The following is a 19,819-nucleotide window of genomic DNA, read 5'->3' as shown; positions in this document are numbered from 1 at the left end:
TCAGAAAGAGGAAATACATCTCAGTTAATCATGTAAGATACAGACAACTATAAAGTAGCTCAGGATTTAAAAAAAACTTTAAACCAAAATCTCAGACAATAAAAAGATAGTTTTCCTTTCCCAAAGAGTGTGTACACTGGTGAAGGCAGTGTCTCCTTAACACTTAAGCTCAGGGCCACCCTCTCAGAACAAAGTAAAATGGCCAACGACAAGTCTGGGCCCATCTGTTGGCGTGTGATAAGCACACGCCTGAAAGCGTTTATTCAGGATCACACAGCTATTGTGTGCTTTTGGTCAATCTTACCTTTTTCCAAGAGGAAAAAGGAACCACTGACTGGAAGCATTTAATCGAGGTGGATAAAAGCTGTGAGGACAGCTTGAGGAAAGGAGGGCCTTAACCAGTCTGCCACCAGTAACTCACTAACCACGCAGGACAACTGGGCCAGGTGCTTTGAAGGGGAAGGGTGAGAGCTCTGAACGTTCATTAGCCTTTTCAAAGCTTTCAGCACAAGGGAAACAGCCATTGTAAGGCAGAGGCAAACAACTTCTGAAAAGATGCCTGTGGTTTACTGTAGCGACCCATTTCTTCAAGTTCATCAGGGGGCTTAGGGTCTGGGTTGACGTACAAGACCATGGGACTAATTAACCACTCAATTCTATTAACAACATTCTCCTGGCCAGCAACTCATCACCTGCTGCTTATAAAGCCACAGCCACAGAGTTCCAGGCTGCAATTTTAACTCAATTAAAATGAAACCGCAACCCTGAAGGACACTGGGCTATGCCCATTAGCTTCTGTACCGATGTGAGAGCTGCCAAAACACACAAAAACGCCAGTACTTCCACGGGGAAGAAAAGATTATTTGCCGAGTATAACTGTCGACACAGTGATGCAAACAGGAAAATCTCATCTAGACATCCTCTCTTTTTATCACCAAAAATGATACAGTATACCATCATAAGTTACTTCAGAGATACTGTCAGTAATTAGACTGCAGAACATCTGTAGTAAAAATGTTAACTAGAGTTCAGGGGAAGGCAAAAAAAAAGTCCTCATCTACTTTAAAGGAAAGAATATTTTGTTTAAGAAAATCCCTAGAGTAAATTCTCAACTCTGAAGATGCACTCCTGTCATCAATCCACCCCAGCAGACTTCCTTCATGATTTACAACCTGGATGAGAAGCATACTGAAGATATGCTCTAGATACCACACCATATTTTCTACAGGGTCAAAGCTTTCTCCTACAAGATTCTGCAATGCCTAACTAAGCACTCCGTGGAGAAAACAGGGTGATGCTTTCAAACACGATTAAGCTGCAGACTGGCGTGACGTTGGCGGCTGTGACAGCTGCTAGGCAGACTTCTGGAAGCAGGGGAGCCAGGGCAGCCTGGCCTGGGATTCCAGAGTTAAAGCCTCCAGAGCTCTTCTGGCTGGTGGCTGCTGCTGCTGCTACTACTAAGTCGCCTCAGTCGTGTCCGACTCCGTAGGACCCCATAGACGGCAGCCCACCAGGCCCCTCCGTCCATGGGATTTTCCAGGCAAGAGTACTGGAGTGGGGTGCCGCCTGGTGGAGCCCTCTTCATATGTGCATGGCATTTCTGCCTGCACGTCTGTGAACATCCCCACGGGAACGCGCCGCTGCACTGGCTTATCTTCCTGTCGCTGCTTCTCCTGCTGGTGGGTGGGCTGAATAGCCCCTCTCATCCCCACTTCCATCTTTCCAGGAACTGCTGCTGCCATCACCTCATTAGCTAAGGGAGCTCTCGAGTTGCTCTCTCCTCCTGGCCACTCCCAGCATGAAGGGCCGACAGTTTCACTTCAAGTGCGTGCTGCTGCTAAGTCGTTTCAGTCGTGTCCGACTCTGTGCGACCCCATAGACGGCAGCCCACCAGGCCCTTCTGTCCCTGGGATTCTCCAGGCAAGAACACTGGAGTGGGTTGCCATTTCCTTCTCCAATGCATGAAAGTGAAAAGTGAAAGTGAAGTCGCTCAGTCGTGTCCGACTCGTAGCAACCCCATAGACGGCAGCCTACCAGGCTCCTCCGTCCATGGGATTCTCCAGGCAAGAGTACTGACTGGAGTGGAATGCCATTGCCTTCTCCGTCAAGTGTGTGAGCACCGCTTTAAAAATGAATGTGTTCAAGACGAGTGCTTCCTCACAGCATGCCATTTCATATCAAGTCCTCCTTATTGTTCAGAGTCAGGGAAAGGTCCGTGCGTGGATTCAGGCATTTTCAACAAATACGAAATTGGGTCAATTTATTATTTTAAAATGTGCTGGAGGTTAAACTATCCAGAAAATTTCTTTGCGCTAGTGGTATGGAATACTTCTCCTGGTACGTTCGTTATCTAACGCTTGGCCCTTTAATCCAGGTTTTCCAGGGTCCCAGTTTACATTTTCTAATATTGTTATGTATTTACTTTTAAATGAAAAACACCACCAAAAAAAAAAAAAGAGAGAAAAAGACTACAATGATAACCATACATTTAATACTGGCAAATACCCTGTTTATGAGACCCATGATTGTTTCAACAATAAATTGAATGTAGCTAATAAATTAAACATTATACAGCAAAAGAGGGTCGTCGTCATGGCCCTGTATTACCTGGGTCTCTCTATCTGCTGGCACATCTCTGTATCTGCAATACTATGGGAACTGGTATTTATGAATCAAAAATAAGAGTACACGATGCTGGAGAATTTAAATTACTTTACTATTCTGTTTCCTCAAAGATAAATAAACAGCCAGAGCACTCACCAGAAATGCTACTTTTGTGAGCATGCCAGGCTAGCGCTCTTTCTTGCATGGTGTGCCGTCAAGTCTTTCTGGCAAACCCTCACACACCACATTAGTTTTGAAAACCCAAGTGCAAACAATGAATAATTGCACAGATGGCCAATGAAACCGAGTTCTCTATTTTAGGATTTTTAAAGAGTTAAGCAAGACAAAACACAGAAATCAAACCTCCGTGAAAGAGCAGCTACATCACAGCACGTCAAATATCAAGTATTTATTTACCAAGTCAATATTGTGGGGAGTGGGTTTCATCGTTTTGGTTCTTTAGGAGACAGCTGTCTCTTGTTTTCCCCAACCCTCACCTCCTCAGTCCTCACCCTGGCCCCAGCCCAGGTACTAAAGGCAACGAGAACAGGCCGAAATCAATGCTTTGGCCTCAGCATAACCTAACCTTCCAGCAGTATTTCAAACCACAAACCACTCACCTTCACGCCATCTGTACTCTAGACACCCAGAAACAGGCCAGGCTCCCTGCATGTTTTATGCACTCCCTGCCCCGGGATGCCCTGAACAAACCACTCACTGGCCCTCAGTTCAGCTCCCTCACGGTGTCGTTACTGACTTAACCCGAGAGCATTTTTTTTTTTTTTCCCAATTAGACTTTGTTCCTTTCTGACAGCGCTCAGCCTGCATGCTCTGGTATTTCTGTAAACTTGTCTTCCTCTTCTCACAGTCCTGGAAGGCAGAGAGGCACTGCACATCCCTCTCACTGCCCAGCACTCGTCTCCTGCACTGGCGTTTTTCAATGACTGTTGGTTGCATAAATGCATCAAACAGCCCTTGCTCTGTTTTCAGTATCAGGACATGCTGTTCAGTGATGCACACCAGGTGAAAAACATATGATCCTTATTTATCAAAAGGAGATGGAGCCAAAGAGCCATGCACCTACGAAACACCTTCATTTTCCCCAGTAAGCTCCCCTAGATCGGCTGTTTGGCTTAGTCCTCAGAAAGCTGTGTAGGTCTGACAAATATCTTCTGTAAACAAGTGTAAACATCTTTGCCAGATCCCTCTAGGGAGGACCAGCAGAACACACACTTTCATTATGGTATGAGGCGATGCTGAGCATGGGCACAGCCCAAAGCGCACACTCAGGGCTCACCATGGCTGTGGAGAGACGTGCGTGAAATTCCACACAGCCATTCACAGGTCAGAGCACTTGGGTCAGGGACAGCTTCACAAAATACCTGAACTTACAGACTCGCACTGTGGGTTTACGCTGACTTACAAAGACATTTCACATCATTCCTAGTGAAAATAACTGGCATTGTGACCTGAGTGGCTTTCTATGTACTCTTTAAGTCTATTGTTAGGTTACAATCAGTCAACGGCCAAAGAACAAAAGAGGGCGCATGTATACGAGAAGACTTTTTCTCAGGCCCGTGACAAGCTCACTTACCGATTACTTGCAGAAACTCTGTGCTGCTGATTTGGGAGTCACTGATGCTGAAGGTTTCCTCTTGCCTTACCTCTCCCAGCAAAAATCCTTCCTGAAAGCAATGGGGGAAGAGAGTTGCAGCTAAAAACAAAAATGATTTTTACTGGAATTAAGAGGAATTGAGGACATTACAATTTTATAATAATTTTAACAATAATCCAAATAAACTTGTCACATAAACTACCATTCCATAAACCAACAGGTATACGACTAAAGTACTTTGTGACACAGCTATTAACTGAATCGTTTGAATAAAGGATTCCATGACAAGATGAAATATTATTTAATCCCTTCCCCTAAAACCCTGTTTTTCTGAAGTGAAAATAAGTAGAGTGAATTCATCACCTAAATCCCACTAAGTGTAACAAGCAACATCAAAAAAGCTCAGGAAGTAGAAATATTCTAGGCTGCTTTCTTGAAACAACATGTAATTTATTGCATTGTTTTAAAAACTCTGCTAATGACAACAGGGTAAAGACAGAAGTTAATGCAATGCACAACTAACTGCTCCTATGAGGGCTGGCAGGAAAAAGTAGGATTCCAGCAAGCAAGTTTTCACTAGGTCAAAGTTTTTCCTTAATAAATGCTGAGATAAATTGATTTACTCCTTTGAGAACTGACACCGTCATCAACGATTCAGCACATAACGTACTGCTTGAGCATCTGCTAGAGTTCAGCACAAGCACAGCTGGAGAATGTTCACTCTAAATGGCAAATACCATCCCTGCAGGTGGTCAACTAACAGGCTGTCCCAGACTTCCCCTCCCTAGGCACCCTACATGGCTTACTCCTTCCCTCCATTCGGCTCTTCACTCAAAACAGCACCTTATCAGAGAGGCCTTCCCTGGAGCGTGGAACAGAATCAAGAGTCTGCCACACACTGCTCCCTTTACCCTGCATCCTTTCTCTTCTCATATTTTTCTCCTGTTTCATATTTACACATACTAACGAATGCCTGCTCCGACTAAAATATGAGCTCCGTACGAGCTGGGATTCTATGTTCACTGTGCACTTCAGCACCTCGCACAGTGCCCAGCACACAAGAGCTGCTCAGCAAAGAGTGGCTGAATACATTTAGTGAAACAATGTCCTTTCTATTGTAGGTTGACTCTTCGAATAAATTTCCTAGTTTAAAAAGTCCCAGTTGGAATCTGTGGGGGTGAGGATGGAGAGATAGAGGCTTTTCAGCATAGCTGAATACATACATAACTCAATACAAAATACTGATTTAGAGGAGTGGAGTGTCATAAAAATCCCAAATCGGGCTTCGCTGGTGGCTCAGTAGTAAAGAATCCGCCTGCCGATGCAGGAGATATGGGTTCAATCCCTGGTCTGGAAAGGTCCCACGTGCCGCGGAGCAACTAAGCCTGTGCACCATAACCACTGAGCCCGTGCTCCAGAGCCTGGGAGCTGCAACTCCTGAGCCATGGGCCACAACTACTGAGGCCCAAGCACCCAGAGCCCGTGCTCTGCAACGAGAGAAGCCACTGCAAGCGAAGCCTGTGCACCTCAACAAGAGAGTAGCCCCCGCTCACCACAACCGCAGAAAAGCCCATGCAGCAATGAAAACACAGTCAAAAAAAAATTATATATGTACTAGAGAATCCATGACTACTAGTCTGGAAAACATGGACTAAAGCAGCTTGTTTTATCCTATGAAAGTCTTTCTTCATGAGTTCTTACTACAAAACACAAGCTGCGCCTTTGTAACAGATTAGAAAAATTTCTCTTTAATCAAAGTGGAAAATACAATTGAAGATTCCTACACAACTTTAGACCTTAATATCTACAGATTCCTAGTGTTCCACAGCCCAAGGTTGCCAAATTTAGCAAATAAAAACGCAGGATACCCAGTTAAATTTGAATTTCAGATAAATGATGGATAATTTTAATATAAGAAACAGGATATATTTATACTAAAAAATTGTTTACTGTTTATTTAAAATTCAGATTTAGCTGGGTGCCCTGTATATTATCTGGCAGGCCTTAGTTTGAAAAAGTCGACAGTGACATCAAAACATTCTAAAGCCAAGTATAACACGGATGCTTATTTATCTATGGGTCTAGATTATCTGAACCACTCTTATTTTATAATAGTAGGCAAACTATAGTGTGTGGGCTAAATCCAGCCTAATGGCAGTTACTGGGGCTACAAGCTTAGAATAAGTTTCTACACTTTTAAATTGCTGAAATGAAAGAGAAAATGGGAGCAATATTTCATGATCTGTGAAAAATTATATAAAATTCAGCTTTGTGTCCACAAGTATAGCTTTATTGGAAGCAGTCATTCTAATGTATTTATTGTCTATGGCTCCTTTCTCCCTACCAACCGCAGGGCTGAGTAGTTGCTACAGAGGCCACAAGGCTCAGGAGGCCTAAAATAATTACTGTCTGGCCCTTCATAGAAAAAGTTTGCTAACTCCAGAGCTACAGAATAATGAGCGGCTTTAAACTAATTTGCCAGGACAAAACAATATACTACAAAAACAAATTCTTGGTTCTTCAACTTCAAAATGTGTGAAATTGAAATCACTTTAAAGTATTCTACATATGTAACTGTGGCAAGGTTAACATAAAAGGTATCCTTGTAGAGTATAAGACACAAGTTGCAAACTATTGCCATTGGTAAAAATTTCTATTAAGTCTGGCACCATGCCTGGCATAGTGCAGATATTAAAGAGATATCTCTTGAATCAAGTTAGTAACAATCTAGGTAACATGGCCATCTCACTGTAGACTATAAAAAAAAAAAACAAAAAACTAAAACTATCCACTTTTCAACAGGTTGCTTACAGTAATTTTGCTTTATATATAAAACTGTGATATTACTAGGCACTCCAAGAACTAGAGAGGTTAAGAAACAGGACTGAAACCATGTTTAACACGTCCAGGGGACACGAGCAGGATCACAAACTACCTGTAGAAGGAACTGCATTACATTATTAAAGAGCTGGCTGCAGTATCAAGGGCCTTAGTGTCCAGAGACAGGAGCTGTCTCTGGAAAAACCCATGTTGTGTATATTTCTATAGTTGATCTCTACCACTGAACTGAAGCAATGATCGGTACAATACTTTAATGCCATCCTATTTACTAGTGAAATCACCTCTCTACGAAATCAGTTTTATAGATGGAAACTAGGATCGCAGACATCAAACCAAACCCAGTTCCCTCTTCTGCAGTGTTCTCATTTTGCTTTGTAATGACAACACCACCCTCCCTCCCACTACATTTATTTGGTGAACTTAAATAATTCACTACTCAAATCAGGTTAACACAATCTCTCAACTTGGTGGGCAAATACGTAAAGACAAAAATTATCTAATGTCATAAAAGAATTTCCATCCAGAAGCCAGGGACATTAAAAATGCACTTCCGATCACTCATACGTAAAGGCCTGTCACTTCCCTATTTTCACTGAGACTAGTTCCCGGGTCTTAGAACATTCGCCAGCGAACTAAACATGCAACGGCCAAAGTAGACCCTCCACCGAACACTCCTGGTGACATCTGCATTTTTCATCGAGGCGAAGAAAACACATGCTCGCATCTAACAAGAGTAGTGACAGCCATAGTTACCCTCGTCGCACTTCACAACAACCTGTCAGACCAGAGGGCGCGGCTGGGAATCTCCGCTCCTAGACTGAAGCGGGGGTCCCTCGGTTCCTTCCCGACTCCGGACACCCCTCATTAGTCTCGAAGCCTGACTCAGGGAGGGGCAGGCACTGGGTTTCCAGGACTAAGCGACTCCTGCCACTGTCGGTGGCCGGCCGGGAAATCCCTCTCCACCGGGAGACTGCTGTCCTGGGACGGGCATGCCGATGGAAGGCACCAAGTGAGGGGACGCCCATCTCGGGGTGGGGGGCGAAGGAGACCCGGGCAGCAAGAGTTCGCCGGCGGCGGGAGCCTCCCGGGTCATCAGTTCCTTCGGCCAGCATAGGGGGCGAGGGGCAAAGGATCCCGGCTTCTCCACAGGCGTCGGCCTGAGACCGAGGCCAGAAGCCCTAGCAGCCGCGGCGGGTTGCGGGGAGTGGTGGGGGGCCCAACACCTACGTGGTCGGCGTTGCTGTTGGCGCTGTGGAAACACACAGCGCTGAAGGTGTAGCCCGAAATGGAAGCCGCCATGATGGAAAGCTCCAACTCCCCCATCATGCCCCGCGGCGGGCACGGAGCCTTCCGGCCGGCCAGCCCCTTCGCATGCTGGGAAATGAAGTCTTCGACAGGTGAGGCCAAGTGGCCGGAGAGCCCCCGGAGTGAGGGGTGAGAGGTGCAAGGTTTGCCGCCTACATCACCGATTCCAGCACTGCATCCTCCGCGTGCAGTCTCGCGCTCTGCGCATCCCAGACACGGCGCCTTCTGTTACAGGTCTTGGTCGTTCCCCAAAGTTTTCTCTTTGCACGCAAAATTTTTTAGTATTAAAAGCCAGCATTTGCCATGCTCAAGGATAAAGGAGGGAGTTGATTTAGGCACTTGTTCGGTTTGGGTTTGATGCAGAAGTAACATGATGTGATTTCAGTTTCCACATGACCCCTCTGGCTGCAATGTCCAGGACATAGTGGCTGGGGAAGGGCGCCGTCACAGTAGTCCGGACGCTGGGTGCCAGTGGTTTGGGGGTGGATAGAAGTGTGATGCTGGTGGCAGTGGAGGTGTTAAGAAGCAATTGGATTCTGGGTACGAAAGAGGACAAATGTAATGAAAAATCCATGGGAAGAAGATAAAATCAGCATAAATAATAAATAACAGTGAAAATGAACTACAACTAACTTCAGGGAAGGAACTAAACTTTCTAATCATTCTTCAATTCGTTCAGTCTCGAAGGTTCAAAACTGAGATTGTAATCTTTCACAGAGCTCCTCCCAGCACACTTCTTCCAAACTCAGCAAACTGAACTGTTTTCTGACAGTTGCACAGGCCAACAACCTTGGAACATTCCTGATGCTCCCCTTTGATCAGTCAGCACAGTTTTCAAAAATACATCGAGAATCCTACAACTTGCCATAGCATACCCATCACAGTGGTCCAAGCTATCCCGGATCACTGTAACAGACTTTAACTCAAGGGGTCTGAACTGGAGGCAGTTTTGCTCCATGGGACAGCAGGCAAAAATGAGACATTTTTGGATTTTACAACAGATGGGGGTGGGGGGGAGGGAGCGTGGGATGCCACCTGCATTTAGTGGTGAGAGGTCAAGGAGGCCACTAAATATCCTACAACGCAGAGGACAGACCCTCACAACAGAGAATTATCCCACCCGGAATGTCCATTGTATGAGGATGAAAAAGGCAGTGTGCTCCCACTTCTGCCTTTAACCCTTTCCCGGCCAAGTCTGTTCTCAGTGTATCAGCCAAAACTGTCACACCAAAACTTAAATTTAAATCTCATTGCTTCTTGGTTAAATCCCCAACCTTACAATGATCTGACTCCTTCATTTCTTGCTGCTGTCCCCTTTGTTCACTCTGCTGCAGCTACACTAGACTTCCTTCTGCTTCCTGGATAACCCTATCTCATTCTACCTCGGGGGCTTGGCACTCACTGTTCTATTCACCTGGAATGCTCTTCTCCCAGAAAGCTGCAGGTTGACTCCATAGTCTCTGCTCTAGATGTGGTGATGTGTGACCCACACGTCCCCTTGTAAGACTGATTGAATTATTCTTCCAGGTGCTGACAGCCCTTTCTTGGGTTTATCCTTCCTGGAATTCTCATCGTCCAAGATCAATCCTCTTTTTCTGGGCAAAAAAGCATTTGAGATTTGGTCAGTGTATCCACAGATGAATAAAGGCCCACATCCTTCAATCCAACCTGAAAATTCCGAAGGATCATCCCAGCGTCACAGTGTCCTGTCAGGGGAGAGGGTGTTAGCTGAGGCTCCGTTGTGATGGTACCCCAGCCTGACTACTTCCTCTGTCCAACCCTGCTTCTCTCTCTTCCCCAATAGGTGGTGATCTTGAGAGCAGTTCCTAATAAATTTCTTCCATGTTCATCTCAGTCTTACAGTCTGCTTCCTTGGGGACACAGCCTGTGGCAAACTCTTTTAGCTTTTCACTCAGTGCTACCCTCTCAGAGAATCCATCCCTTCTGACCCTAACCAGGATCACCTGGAATCTGACTGTTGTTTTGCCAGTTGGGGAGCATTTGAGAACTCCTAAAAGCACAGTTTCAGAGAAGCTGTAGGTAAGCAGGGTTCCAGCTGCAGAGACTGGCAGAGTCAGAGGGACACAGGCAACCCAAAGTATACTCAGGGCCTCCCTCCCGTCTTGTGTAACTAGCACCTGGCAGGAGGGACTGTGTTCCTTGGCACATTCCAGGTTCTCCCTGGTGATGGGCAGCTCTGCTCTGATCCAGTTTCTCCATCCCCCCACCAAGAATGTTGTCCTGGGAGATCAGAGGTGGTGCCCCACTCAGGACTAAACACTCAGAGTAATCCTGGAGCCAAAGAAGGAACTCTGTAGAAATCGTGTTTTTTTTCCAGGGCTCCATACCAACAACTGTTCATAGCATTCATCACACAGAGCAATCTTAAGTGTTGGCAAGACATCAGATTGAAGAGAGCCTTATCTTTCATGGGCGCTTCTTAATTAGAACCTAAAACCTTTTAAGACCCACTCAGTCACATTCAAGCTCACTCTCTCGAGCACTGAGCATCAAGTCTAGAAAAGATCAAAACAACCATTCACTCAGGGCAGCCCTAATGGACTGTGGCATCTGGTGGTTTTATTACTCTGTAATAAGGTTATGCACTTTCTTGAGTTCTTTAATCACTATACACATAGATTCCCATCTGTCTTTTACCATATTCTACACCAGCACTTGCCTGAAGATCTTGGAACGTCTTGCGTCACAGGACATACACATGTGGTCCTAACTGGGATTTCTGTGAGCTGGAAAGGCAACTATTGATGCCGCTCACCTCCAGGGACTTGTTAACGTTCACTGGTTGAGAGCAGTCTCTCCCCAGTGAGGTGCTCCTGCGGAAGCTGAAGCACACAGAGGTTAGGGGTCTTGGAAAGGGCCAGGTGCCTGGTTAGCTGCTGCGTGGAGACAGCATCCTGACTTCACTTAGAGCTTTCTTCTCATTTAGCTCTCCCATTACCCGTGGTTGGCCTACTTGGGCGGGCGTGAAGGGGTGGGGGTGGGGGACCCTAGGGCATTCATTTCACCTGGCATAAAGTCCTTCCTCCACCAGTGACGTCAAGTCAGAAGAGGCCAGAATGCTAATTTTCAAGGCAGGGTGCCAGCCACAAATGGAATTAGCCTTGGGCAGGAAAGCCAAATACTGCGACGGTCCGTCCCACCCATTTCTCAGATCTACCCACGACGTGGAGAGATGAGGTGATCTGTACGTGTGGGTCGCTGAACGCTGTCAGCTTAGTTATCTGCTGTGGCTTCCCTACCGCCGGGCTTTTTCCAAAATGCAATGGCTTGAATAGTCTCTCACAAACAGCCGTCCCCATATCTAAGGTGCGCATACGCCGGGCACCCCGAAGCAGTGGGTGCGTCTGATGCTGGCTGGAGAGAGGCGGGACAGAGGGGAGGCCTAGCCCGGTGCACTCCTGGGCTAGGGTCCGAGGCGGCGCCGGGAGGAGCGCAAAACAGCCGACCCCGCGGGGGCCGGAGCAGTAGAGAGGGTGGCCTCCCGCCTCCTAGAGGCGCCAGCCCGCCCGTCCGCTCTGCCCGCGCCGCGTCTCTATGGCGGCCCCAACGGCTGTCCGGGGCGCGGAGCGCGATGAACGAGGGCGCGGACTACGGCGGCGGCGCGGGAGGCGCGGCGCGGTCCCCAGGGTGCGGCCCCGAAGGGGGTGGGTTTGTCCCGTCTGCGCTGGGAACCCGAGAGCAGTGAGTGTGGCGCGGGGCAGGGGAGGGTGAGCGTGGCTGGCCCGGGTCCCGGGAGAGGGGACGGAGGCATGGATCTCTGACGTGGTGATGGTGGTGGTGGGGGTCCCGGCAGATGGGGAGAGCCTGAGCGGGGCGTGATGGGTGGAAGCCGCAAGGGCCACCTTGGGAGAGAGTCAGGGGGACCTTCGGGATGGAGTCCGGAGGGCCACATGTGAACAGGCCTTTCAAAGACTTTGACGTCTGAGGGGCCCGTGGGGTGCGGGGCGGGCCTTAAAGGTCCTGAGTGGGCTTTTTTAGGGAGTCTTAAGCTTTTGGGGGTAGGCTTGAAGAAAGGGTGGTGGTGGAGAAGACTCTTGAGAGCCCATTGGACTGCAAGGAGATCCAACCAGTCCATCCTAAAGGAGATCAGTCCTGGGTGTTCATTGGAAGGACTGATGTTGAAGCTGAAACTCCAATACTTTGGCCACCTGATGCGAATAACTGTCTCTGAAAAAGACCCTGATGCTGGGAAAGATTGAAGGCGGGAGGAGAAGGGGACGACAAAGGATGGGATGGTTGGATGGCATCACCTACTCGATGGACATGAGTTTGAGCCACCTCCGGGAATTGGTGATGGACAGGGAGGCCTGGTGTGCTGCCGTTAATGGGGTTGCAAAGAGTCGGACACGACTGAGCGACTGAACTGAACTGAGGAAAGGGAACGAGCGAGCGTGGGTCTGACAAGTAGGGCTGGTGGGCAAGGGTGGGAGCCGGGCGACAATTGCCCGGCTTAGGGACCTGAGACGGAGAAGGCAATGGCACCCCACTCCAGTACTCTTGCCTGGAAAATCCCATGGATGGAGGAGCCTGGTAGGCTGTAGTCCATGGGGTCGCTAAGAGTCCGAGACGACTGAGCGACTTCCCTTTCACTTTTGCCTTTCATGCATTGGAGAAGGAAATGGCAACCCACTCCAGTGTTCTTGCCTAGAGAATCCCAGGGATGGGGGAGCCTGGTGGGCTTCCGTCTATGGGGTCACACAGAGTCGGACACGACTGAAGCGACTTAGCAGCAGCAGCAGCAGTAGTACATTATTAGTACATTACTAGTACAAGGAGATGGAGAAGGCAATGGCACCCCACTCCAGCACTCTTGCCTGGAAAATCCCATGGACAGAGGAGCCTGGTAGGCTGCAGTCCATGGGGTCGCTAAGAGTCCGACACGACTGAGCAACTTCCCTTTCACTTTTCACTTTCATGCATTGGAGAAGGCAATGGCAACCCACTCCAGTGTTCTTGCCTGGAGAATTCCAGGGACAGGGGAGCCTGGTGGGCTGCCGTCTCTGGGGTCGCACAGAGTCGGACACGACTGAAGCGACTTAGCAGCAGCAGCAGCAGGGACCTGAGAAGGTTCAGTGGAAGAGGGCAGGGACATGGAAGCTAGGAGGGGTGGGAGTCGGGGATGGTCTAAGGAGGGAGCAAGGAGACAGTGAGCATCTTGGGGTAGGAGAAAGCGATCTGACCTAAGCAGATGCTCAGTAACCATTTAGTGGGTTAGTAGATAGATGAATGACTGACCGTGGGGAAAGGTAAGGATGAGAGGTAACTGGGAGAGAGACCAGGGATTCTAGAGACAGGAAGTAGGAAGAGGCGGCCATCGATGGGGGAAGAGTCCTTAAAAGGAGTAAGAGTAAGTTTTAAACTTAAAGCTGACTTTTAAGCGGAGCTTATCTTTAATGAATTCCATTGAGAGTAATCACCTCACTGGTAGAAAATTCTCGTATCTCTGCATTTGAGAGTAAAATGAACTGTAATGACACTGCCTGTACAGTTTTGGACTTGTGTTTGGGACTTGGGGATCCTTGGACGGATACGCCTTTGTATTTTTTAAGCTAAAACATACACCGTTTTTAATGTTAGGCATTGTTGTGAGTGCTGTGAATGTATACATTTACTCTCATTTTTTTAACACGAGGATGTTAAGAGATTGAGCGATGTGCACTTATCAACACTAATAATGTTTTAAGTTTCTGTCATAGCTATCCCGGTAATGTATGAGAACTATACATTGAATTCATAATACAGTTTAATTCAATAATTTGGTTTGCATTTGATTATTTATATAGTTGGGATGCTGTCTATAAGAGAGAACTGCAAACTTTCCAAGAATACGGAGATACAGGAGAAATCTGGTGAGTTAGAGAAAATAGTGGGAGTATGATCCAGAAGCTTATGTAGGTGTGTGTGTGTATCTTTTAAGTGCTTATCCCAGAGAAAGTAAAAATCTTGGGAACCTTGGACTGAGTCTGGCTTAAATGGGTAGATTTAAAGAATCACTCTCTTTTCTTTTTTAATGGCCTACGTATAAGTTTGATGACAGTCTTAGGAAATAACCCTGATTCTGTAATTGTCCATTTTCAATAAGCTGTGCAGTTTTGAACCAACAGCATGTACAAATGTTAATGCTGATGTAGAGAAATGTTGATAAGTAACATATCAACCTTATCCATTCTGTTCTATTCTTGGGGGTGTTTCCTCCTTAATAATAGAGATGAAGATTAAGTTTACAGGTAGTATTCTTACTTTCAAAAAAAAACCTTAATTGAGCGTGTTGAATAAGCTATGTAGGTGGGATATAGCTGTAACCTTTGTTCTCTAGCCCTTGGTAGTTGGACTGACTGATTCTCTGTTTCTAATAGGTTTGGAGAAGAGAGTATGACTCGACTAATAAGGTGGATGCAGAAACACAAGATTCCATTGGATGCTTCAGTGCTTGATATTGGAACTGGAAATGGTGTTTTCCTGGTTGAACTTGTTGGTACTATTAATATTCATGTATTAGAGCCAAATTTAAAAATGAAATTAGGAAAAAAGACCTTGCAATTAGGGATACTCTAATCTAACAGTCTAATCCAGCAGTCTAACTCTTAAGTAGTAAAGCTGTCATGCCACTTAGTTTGAGAGTCACATAGTATGAGAGGAGACTGTATGGGTTGTGAGAAAGCACTAAATGAGAAAAACGGGGGATCTGAGTTCTAGTCTTGGTCCTTCTTGCTGTAGTCTCGACCTTGAACAAGCTCTTATTTCTTTTCTCAGGTTTAGTTCCTTATTAAAGATTTTACCTAGGTGATCTCTATGGGTTTCTTCTAGTTCAAAACTCTGGAAATCTGTATGTATTGCAATATAAAAGGAAGGTGATTCTTTGACTTCCAATAGAACATATCCCTGTTCTCAGGTGAGCACATGGTTTGAAGGCTGTTCTGCATATGGTCTGCAAAGAGCGTTTTGTCCATGGAGCTAAGTTTTGGTACAGGGTCTGCTCCTAGCTAAATTGCCGCTGTTATATGCCTGTAGTGCCAAGTGCTGTGGAGGGAGTGTGAAACAGGCTTTGTGTTTGACAGTTCTACTGTTTTAGTTTTAAGGATATATACAGAACAGTCAAATGTATTAAGTGACTACTACCTGCCAAGCCTTGTGCTGGGCACTGGAAATATGAAAATTTAGACCTTGGTGCTTGAGTTATTCACAGTACAGTATAGACTGACATAGACATGAATAACTAATGCTATAGCTTGATGTGCACAATAATATATATGCTGAGTGTAGGAAAGGGAGTGATTAAAGGGAGTGATTTGGGGAAGAGGGAAGAGAAAGGGTCTTAGAGGAGCTAATATCAAAGATTGGTGGAAATTGTGTTGAGTGTGAGTAGAGTATAAAGAGGGAGAGAATTTCAAGAAGTGGAAACAGTATTTAAAGGGATGAAAGTTTGAAACATCATAACATGTTCTGGCCCTCTGAATTTGGTAAATTAGATTATAAAGTGTGTTGTGGGATAGACAGAATGGAGGATTAGATTAAAAGTAGGAGCCATATCATGCCATGTGTAAGAGCTTAGATTTTGCTTTTAGGCTTTGGGGAGCCATTCAAATGTTTGAAGCCATGAAATATGATTAGAAAAAATTGTAATAATTTTTTTTGAAATGTTGGGTGTTGCATATGTACGTTAAAGTGTGCAAACCAAACGAGTATGACTCAGTGCATTATCACAGTGAACAGACCTATCACTCTAATCAAGATGTAGAATATTACAGACTCCAGAAAGCCCCCTTGAATTCCCTACTAATCCTCTCAGAGTTATTCCTCCTTCCTTTCTAAAGGTTATCACAGGGGTTTTAACATCACAGATGAATTTGCCTAATTTGGATGTATAAATGCAAGCCTTCAGTGTGTGCTTTCCAGTGTCTTTTGCTCAGCATTCTGTGAGAGTCACTCAACTTGTTGCTCGTAGCAGTTGATTCATTTTTGTTGCTGTATATGATTCTTTGTACGATTATATCACAGTTTTACTTACTCATTCTGTTGTTTACCTGTAGATTCTTTTGGATTTTAGTAGCTTACATGTAGAGGCTAATGATTTATCCTTTGTGACTGATAGTTTAACTATAGGTTCTTTTACTGACTGAAAGACTAACACACACACACACATATAATTATGCAAACTGGAAATAATGGTAGTATTAATCTTTCCTTTCCAATCCTTTGTAATTTTTCCCCCTTGTTACACTGTTGGGATCTTTGGGAGAATGTTAAAAATTAGTGGTGACAGAAGACATCCTTGTCTTTTTTTGCCCTTTTCGGAGAATGCATTTGGTGTTGCACTATTAGGTATGATGTATCTAATGAGTTAGTTTTGTAGATAACTCTGTTATCAGACCAAAGTTTCCTCATATTTCTCCTTTGCTAAGTATGTGTGTGTGCTGTTATTGATTAAATGTTTTTCCTGTATCTATTGAGATAATTATGTGAATTTTTTCCTGTATTCTGTTCATGTTAAATGCGTTTCGAGAATAAACCCAACTGATATGTAATAGATCAGTTTGAGAAGGATTTACATCTTTGTAATGTTGAGTCTGTGAATCCATGGACATGATGAATTCGTCCATTTATTTAGTTCTTAATTTTCTCTCAGTAGTATTTTGTTGTTTTCTCTGTAGAGAGCTTATATATTTTTCCTCGATTGACTCCTAGTTTTTTGTTGTTGTAATTGCTATTGTTACGCTTTTAAACTTTCATTTTCTAATAGTTTATGCTATTATGTATAAGTGCAGGAGGTTTTATATTGATCTTGTATCCAGTGAGTCACACATTCTTTCCAATAGTTCGTTTATAGATTCTTTTTTAAAATTAAAAAAAAAAAGTAAACATTTTATATTGGAGTAAAGTTTCAGGTGTACCGCAAAGTGGCTCAGTTATGTATGTACGTGTATGTGTTCTTCAAATTCTTTTCCCATTTAGTGTGTTACATAATATTGATTGAGTTCCCATAGGGATGCAGTAGGTCCTATAGATTCTTGTGAATTTTCTATAAAGACTTTAATGTCGTGTGTAAATAATAGTGGTATTTCTTTTGTTCCATTCTTAATATTTTATTTATTAAAATGCTGTGTACTCTTTAGGTCAATGTAGAATAGAAATCATGAAGGCAGATAGCCCTCTAACACTGCCTGTTGTAAGAGGAAAGCTTCTAATATTTCACTGTTAAATATGATATTAGCGCTAGGCTTTTGTAGGTATTTATTGAAATTGATGATGTTTCTTTATATTCTAGATTGTTAAGAGTTTTTAATCTTAATGGATAGTGCACTTGATCTTTTGCTTTCTTTGATATTCATTGATATGATCAGATGATTTTTCTTCTTGATTTTGTTAGAATTGAATTGATTGATTTTGGTGGGGGCTCCTTAGTTTTTTTTTTAATTGACAATTTTATTGAGATAATTTTAGTGGTTGATTGATTTTTAAAACAAACTTCCATTCCTGAAGTAAACCATGTTTGGTCATGGTGTATTATCCTTTTCATATAATGTTGGATTTGATTTGGTAGTATTTTACTTAGGAATTATATAGTGTCCTGTTAGTCACTCAGTCATGTCCGACTCTTTGCGACCCCATGGACTGCAGCCCACCAGGCTCCTCTGTACATAGGATTTTCCAGGCAAGGATACTGGAGTGGTTTGCCATTTCCTTCTCCAGCAGATCTTCCTGAGCCAGGGATTGAACCCAGGTCTCTTGCACTGCAGGCAGATTGTATATAGCTTTATAAGAGAGATTAACCAGTAATTTTTCTTATTTGGAATTTTAATGTAAGGGTTTTTTTTTTATCAAGGTTATGCTGCTCTAATAAAATGAGATGAGAATTGTCTTTATTTTTTTCAGACGATTTTTGTAAGATTGGCTTTGTTTCTTAGATGTTTGGAAGAATTCATGGTGACATTCTGTGAATGCTATCTTGACTAATGTAGCTTTTCAGTGAATCTTAAAGTTGGGTAGTGTGATTCTTTCAGCTGTATTCTTTTTCAAATGTTGTTTTGTCTGTTCTAGTTCCTTTACATTTCCAAATGAATTTAAGAATTAATTTGTAAACATCTACAAAAGAATCCATGCTGAAAATTTGGTTTAAATTGAGCTGAATCTATTGTTTGAGGAGACTCCACATCTTTTGGGGAAGGAAATGGCAACCCACTCCAGTATTCTTGCTTGGAGAATTCCATGCACAGGGTAGCCTGGTGGGCTACAGTCCATGCGGTTGCAAAGAGTTGGACACAACTGAGCAACTAACACACACGACATCTTTACTGAGTCTTCCAATTCATGAACATGGTATGTCTCTTCATGTATTAGATCTTCTTTGATTTCTTTAATCAGTATTGTTTAGTTTTCAGCATACAGATCTGTACATATTTTTTAGACTTATACCTGTGTAAATATTTGTGTGTGTGTGTGTGGAGTATTTAAAGTGGTATTGGTTTTTGAAATTCAGTTTCCAGTGTTTATTGCTAGAAATATGATTGATTTTTGTTTGTTTCTCTTGTGTCCTTTAATCTTGCATTTAATTGGTTCTACAAGTTTTTTGGTGGATTTTCTGAGATTTTCTATATATAGACAGTCATGTTAATTATGAATAGGGTAAGTTTATTTGATTCTTTGCAATATGTATGCCTTTCTTTTTTTTTTCCTGCCTGATGACACTACATAGGTCTTCTAATACACATATAGCCTAAGACTGGTGATGGTGCATTTCTGCCTGGTTCCCATCCTAGGTGGAGTCTTCCGTTTTCCACCATTAAGTATGTATGTTAGCTGCAGGGTCTTATTAGATACATACTCTTTATCGTATTGAAGAAGTTCCCTTGTGTTTCTAGGATGACTGTTGAATTTTGTAAAAAAGTAGAATGAAATAATTTTTTTGCATCAATGAATATAATCCTGAGGTTTATTTTTTCTTTAGATTATTGATACAGTGGATTGTATTGATTTTCAAATATTGACCAGTATTGAACTTGTGGAATATGCTTCATTCGGTCATAATACCTAATTCTATTTCTGTATTGCTAGATTCAGTTTGTTAATACTGTGTGGAGAACTTTTGTGTCTGCATTCTTGAGGGATATTTGTCTGCAGTTTCCCTCAGTCCTGAAGTGTCCTTGTCTGGTTTTTGCTTCAGGGTATCCCTGGCCTTATGAAAAGACCAGGAAAGCATTGTCTCCTTTTTTAATTGTTTGAAGATACTGTGAAGCACTAGTGTCGTCTCTTCTTGAATGTTTGGTAGAATTCACAGTTAAACTATTTAACCTGGAGATTGCTTCACTAAAGGTTTAAAGTATGGATTAAATTTAATAGTCATTTGAGAGAGTTTGCATGGTTTGCAGTTTTTGAGAAATTAGTCCATTTTGAATTTGTGTGTATAGAGTTCTGCATTGTATTCTCGTTATCCTT

The 19,819-nt window shown here is 43.8% G+C and overlaps 2 protein-coding genes across 10 annotated transcripts in view; one reads left to right on the top strand and one right to left on the bottom strand.

The window, feature by feature from the left end:
• Nucleotides 1-10,169, bottom strand: part of ABRAXAS2 (abraxas 2, BRISC complex subunit) — a 29,861-nt gene extending 19,692 nt beyond the window's left edge. Inside the window, exons 1-3 of one of the 2 annotated variants that reach the window (XM_061403808.1) lie at nucleotides 9,780-10,169; nucleotides 8,288-8,901; nucleotides 4,199-4,289 (exon numbers count right to left, since the gene is read on the bottom strand). In XM_061403808.1, the coding sequence (XP_061259792.1) occupies nucleotides 4,199-4,289; nucleotides 8,288-8,386 (190 nt within the window). In that variant the 5' untranslated portion in view covers nucleotides 8,387-8,901; nucleotides 9,780-10,169. Of the gene's footprint in view, nucleotides 1-4,198; nucleotides 4,290-8,287; nucleotides 8,911-9,779 lie in introns of those variants that run through there. The other variant, XM_061403809.1, reaches the window with a different exon arrangement.
• A 1,732-nt stretch (nucleotides 10,170-11,901) lies between these two features.
• EEF1AKMT2 (EEF1A lysine methyltransferase 2) overlaps nucleotides 11,902-19,819 on the top strand; it is a 70,632-nt gene continuing 62,714 nt past the window's right edge. For 2 of the 8 annotated variants that reach the window (XM_061403819.1, XM_061403818.1), the window contains exons 1-3: nucleotides 11,902-12,067; nucleotides 14,170-14,235; nucleotides 14,743-14,857. In XM_061403819.1, coding sequence (XP_061259803.1) covers nucleotides 11,958-12,067; nucleotides 14,170-14,235; nucleotides 14,743-14,857 — 291 coding nt within the window. In that variant the 5' untranslated portion in view covers nucleotides 11,902-11,957. Of the gene's footprint in view, nucleotides 12,068-14,169; nucleotides 14,236-14,742; nucleotides 14,862-19,819 lie in introns of all 8 variants that reach the window. The other 6 variants (XR_009733865.1, XM_061403821.1, XR_009733864.1 and 3 more) reach the window with 4 other exon arrangements.

The sequence above is a fragment of the Bos javanicus genome, chromosome 26 (genome assembly GCF_032452875.1).
Source record: "Bos javanicus breed banteng chromosome 26, ARS-OSU_banteng_1.0, whole genome shotgun sequence".
NCBI lineage: Eukaryota > Metazoa > Chordata > Mammalia > Artiodactyla > Bovidae > Bos > Bos javanicus.
Note: the sequence above shows the minus strand (reverse complement) of the source record. Positions and strands in the feature narration are given on the sequence as shown.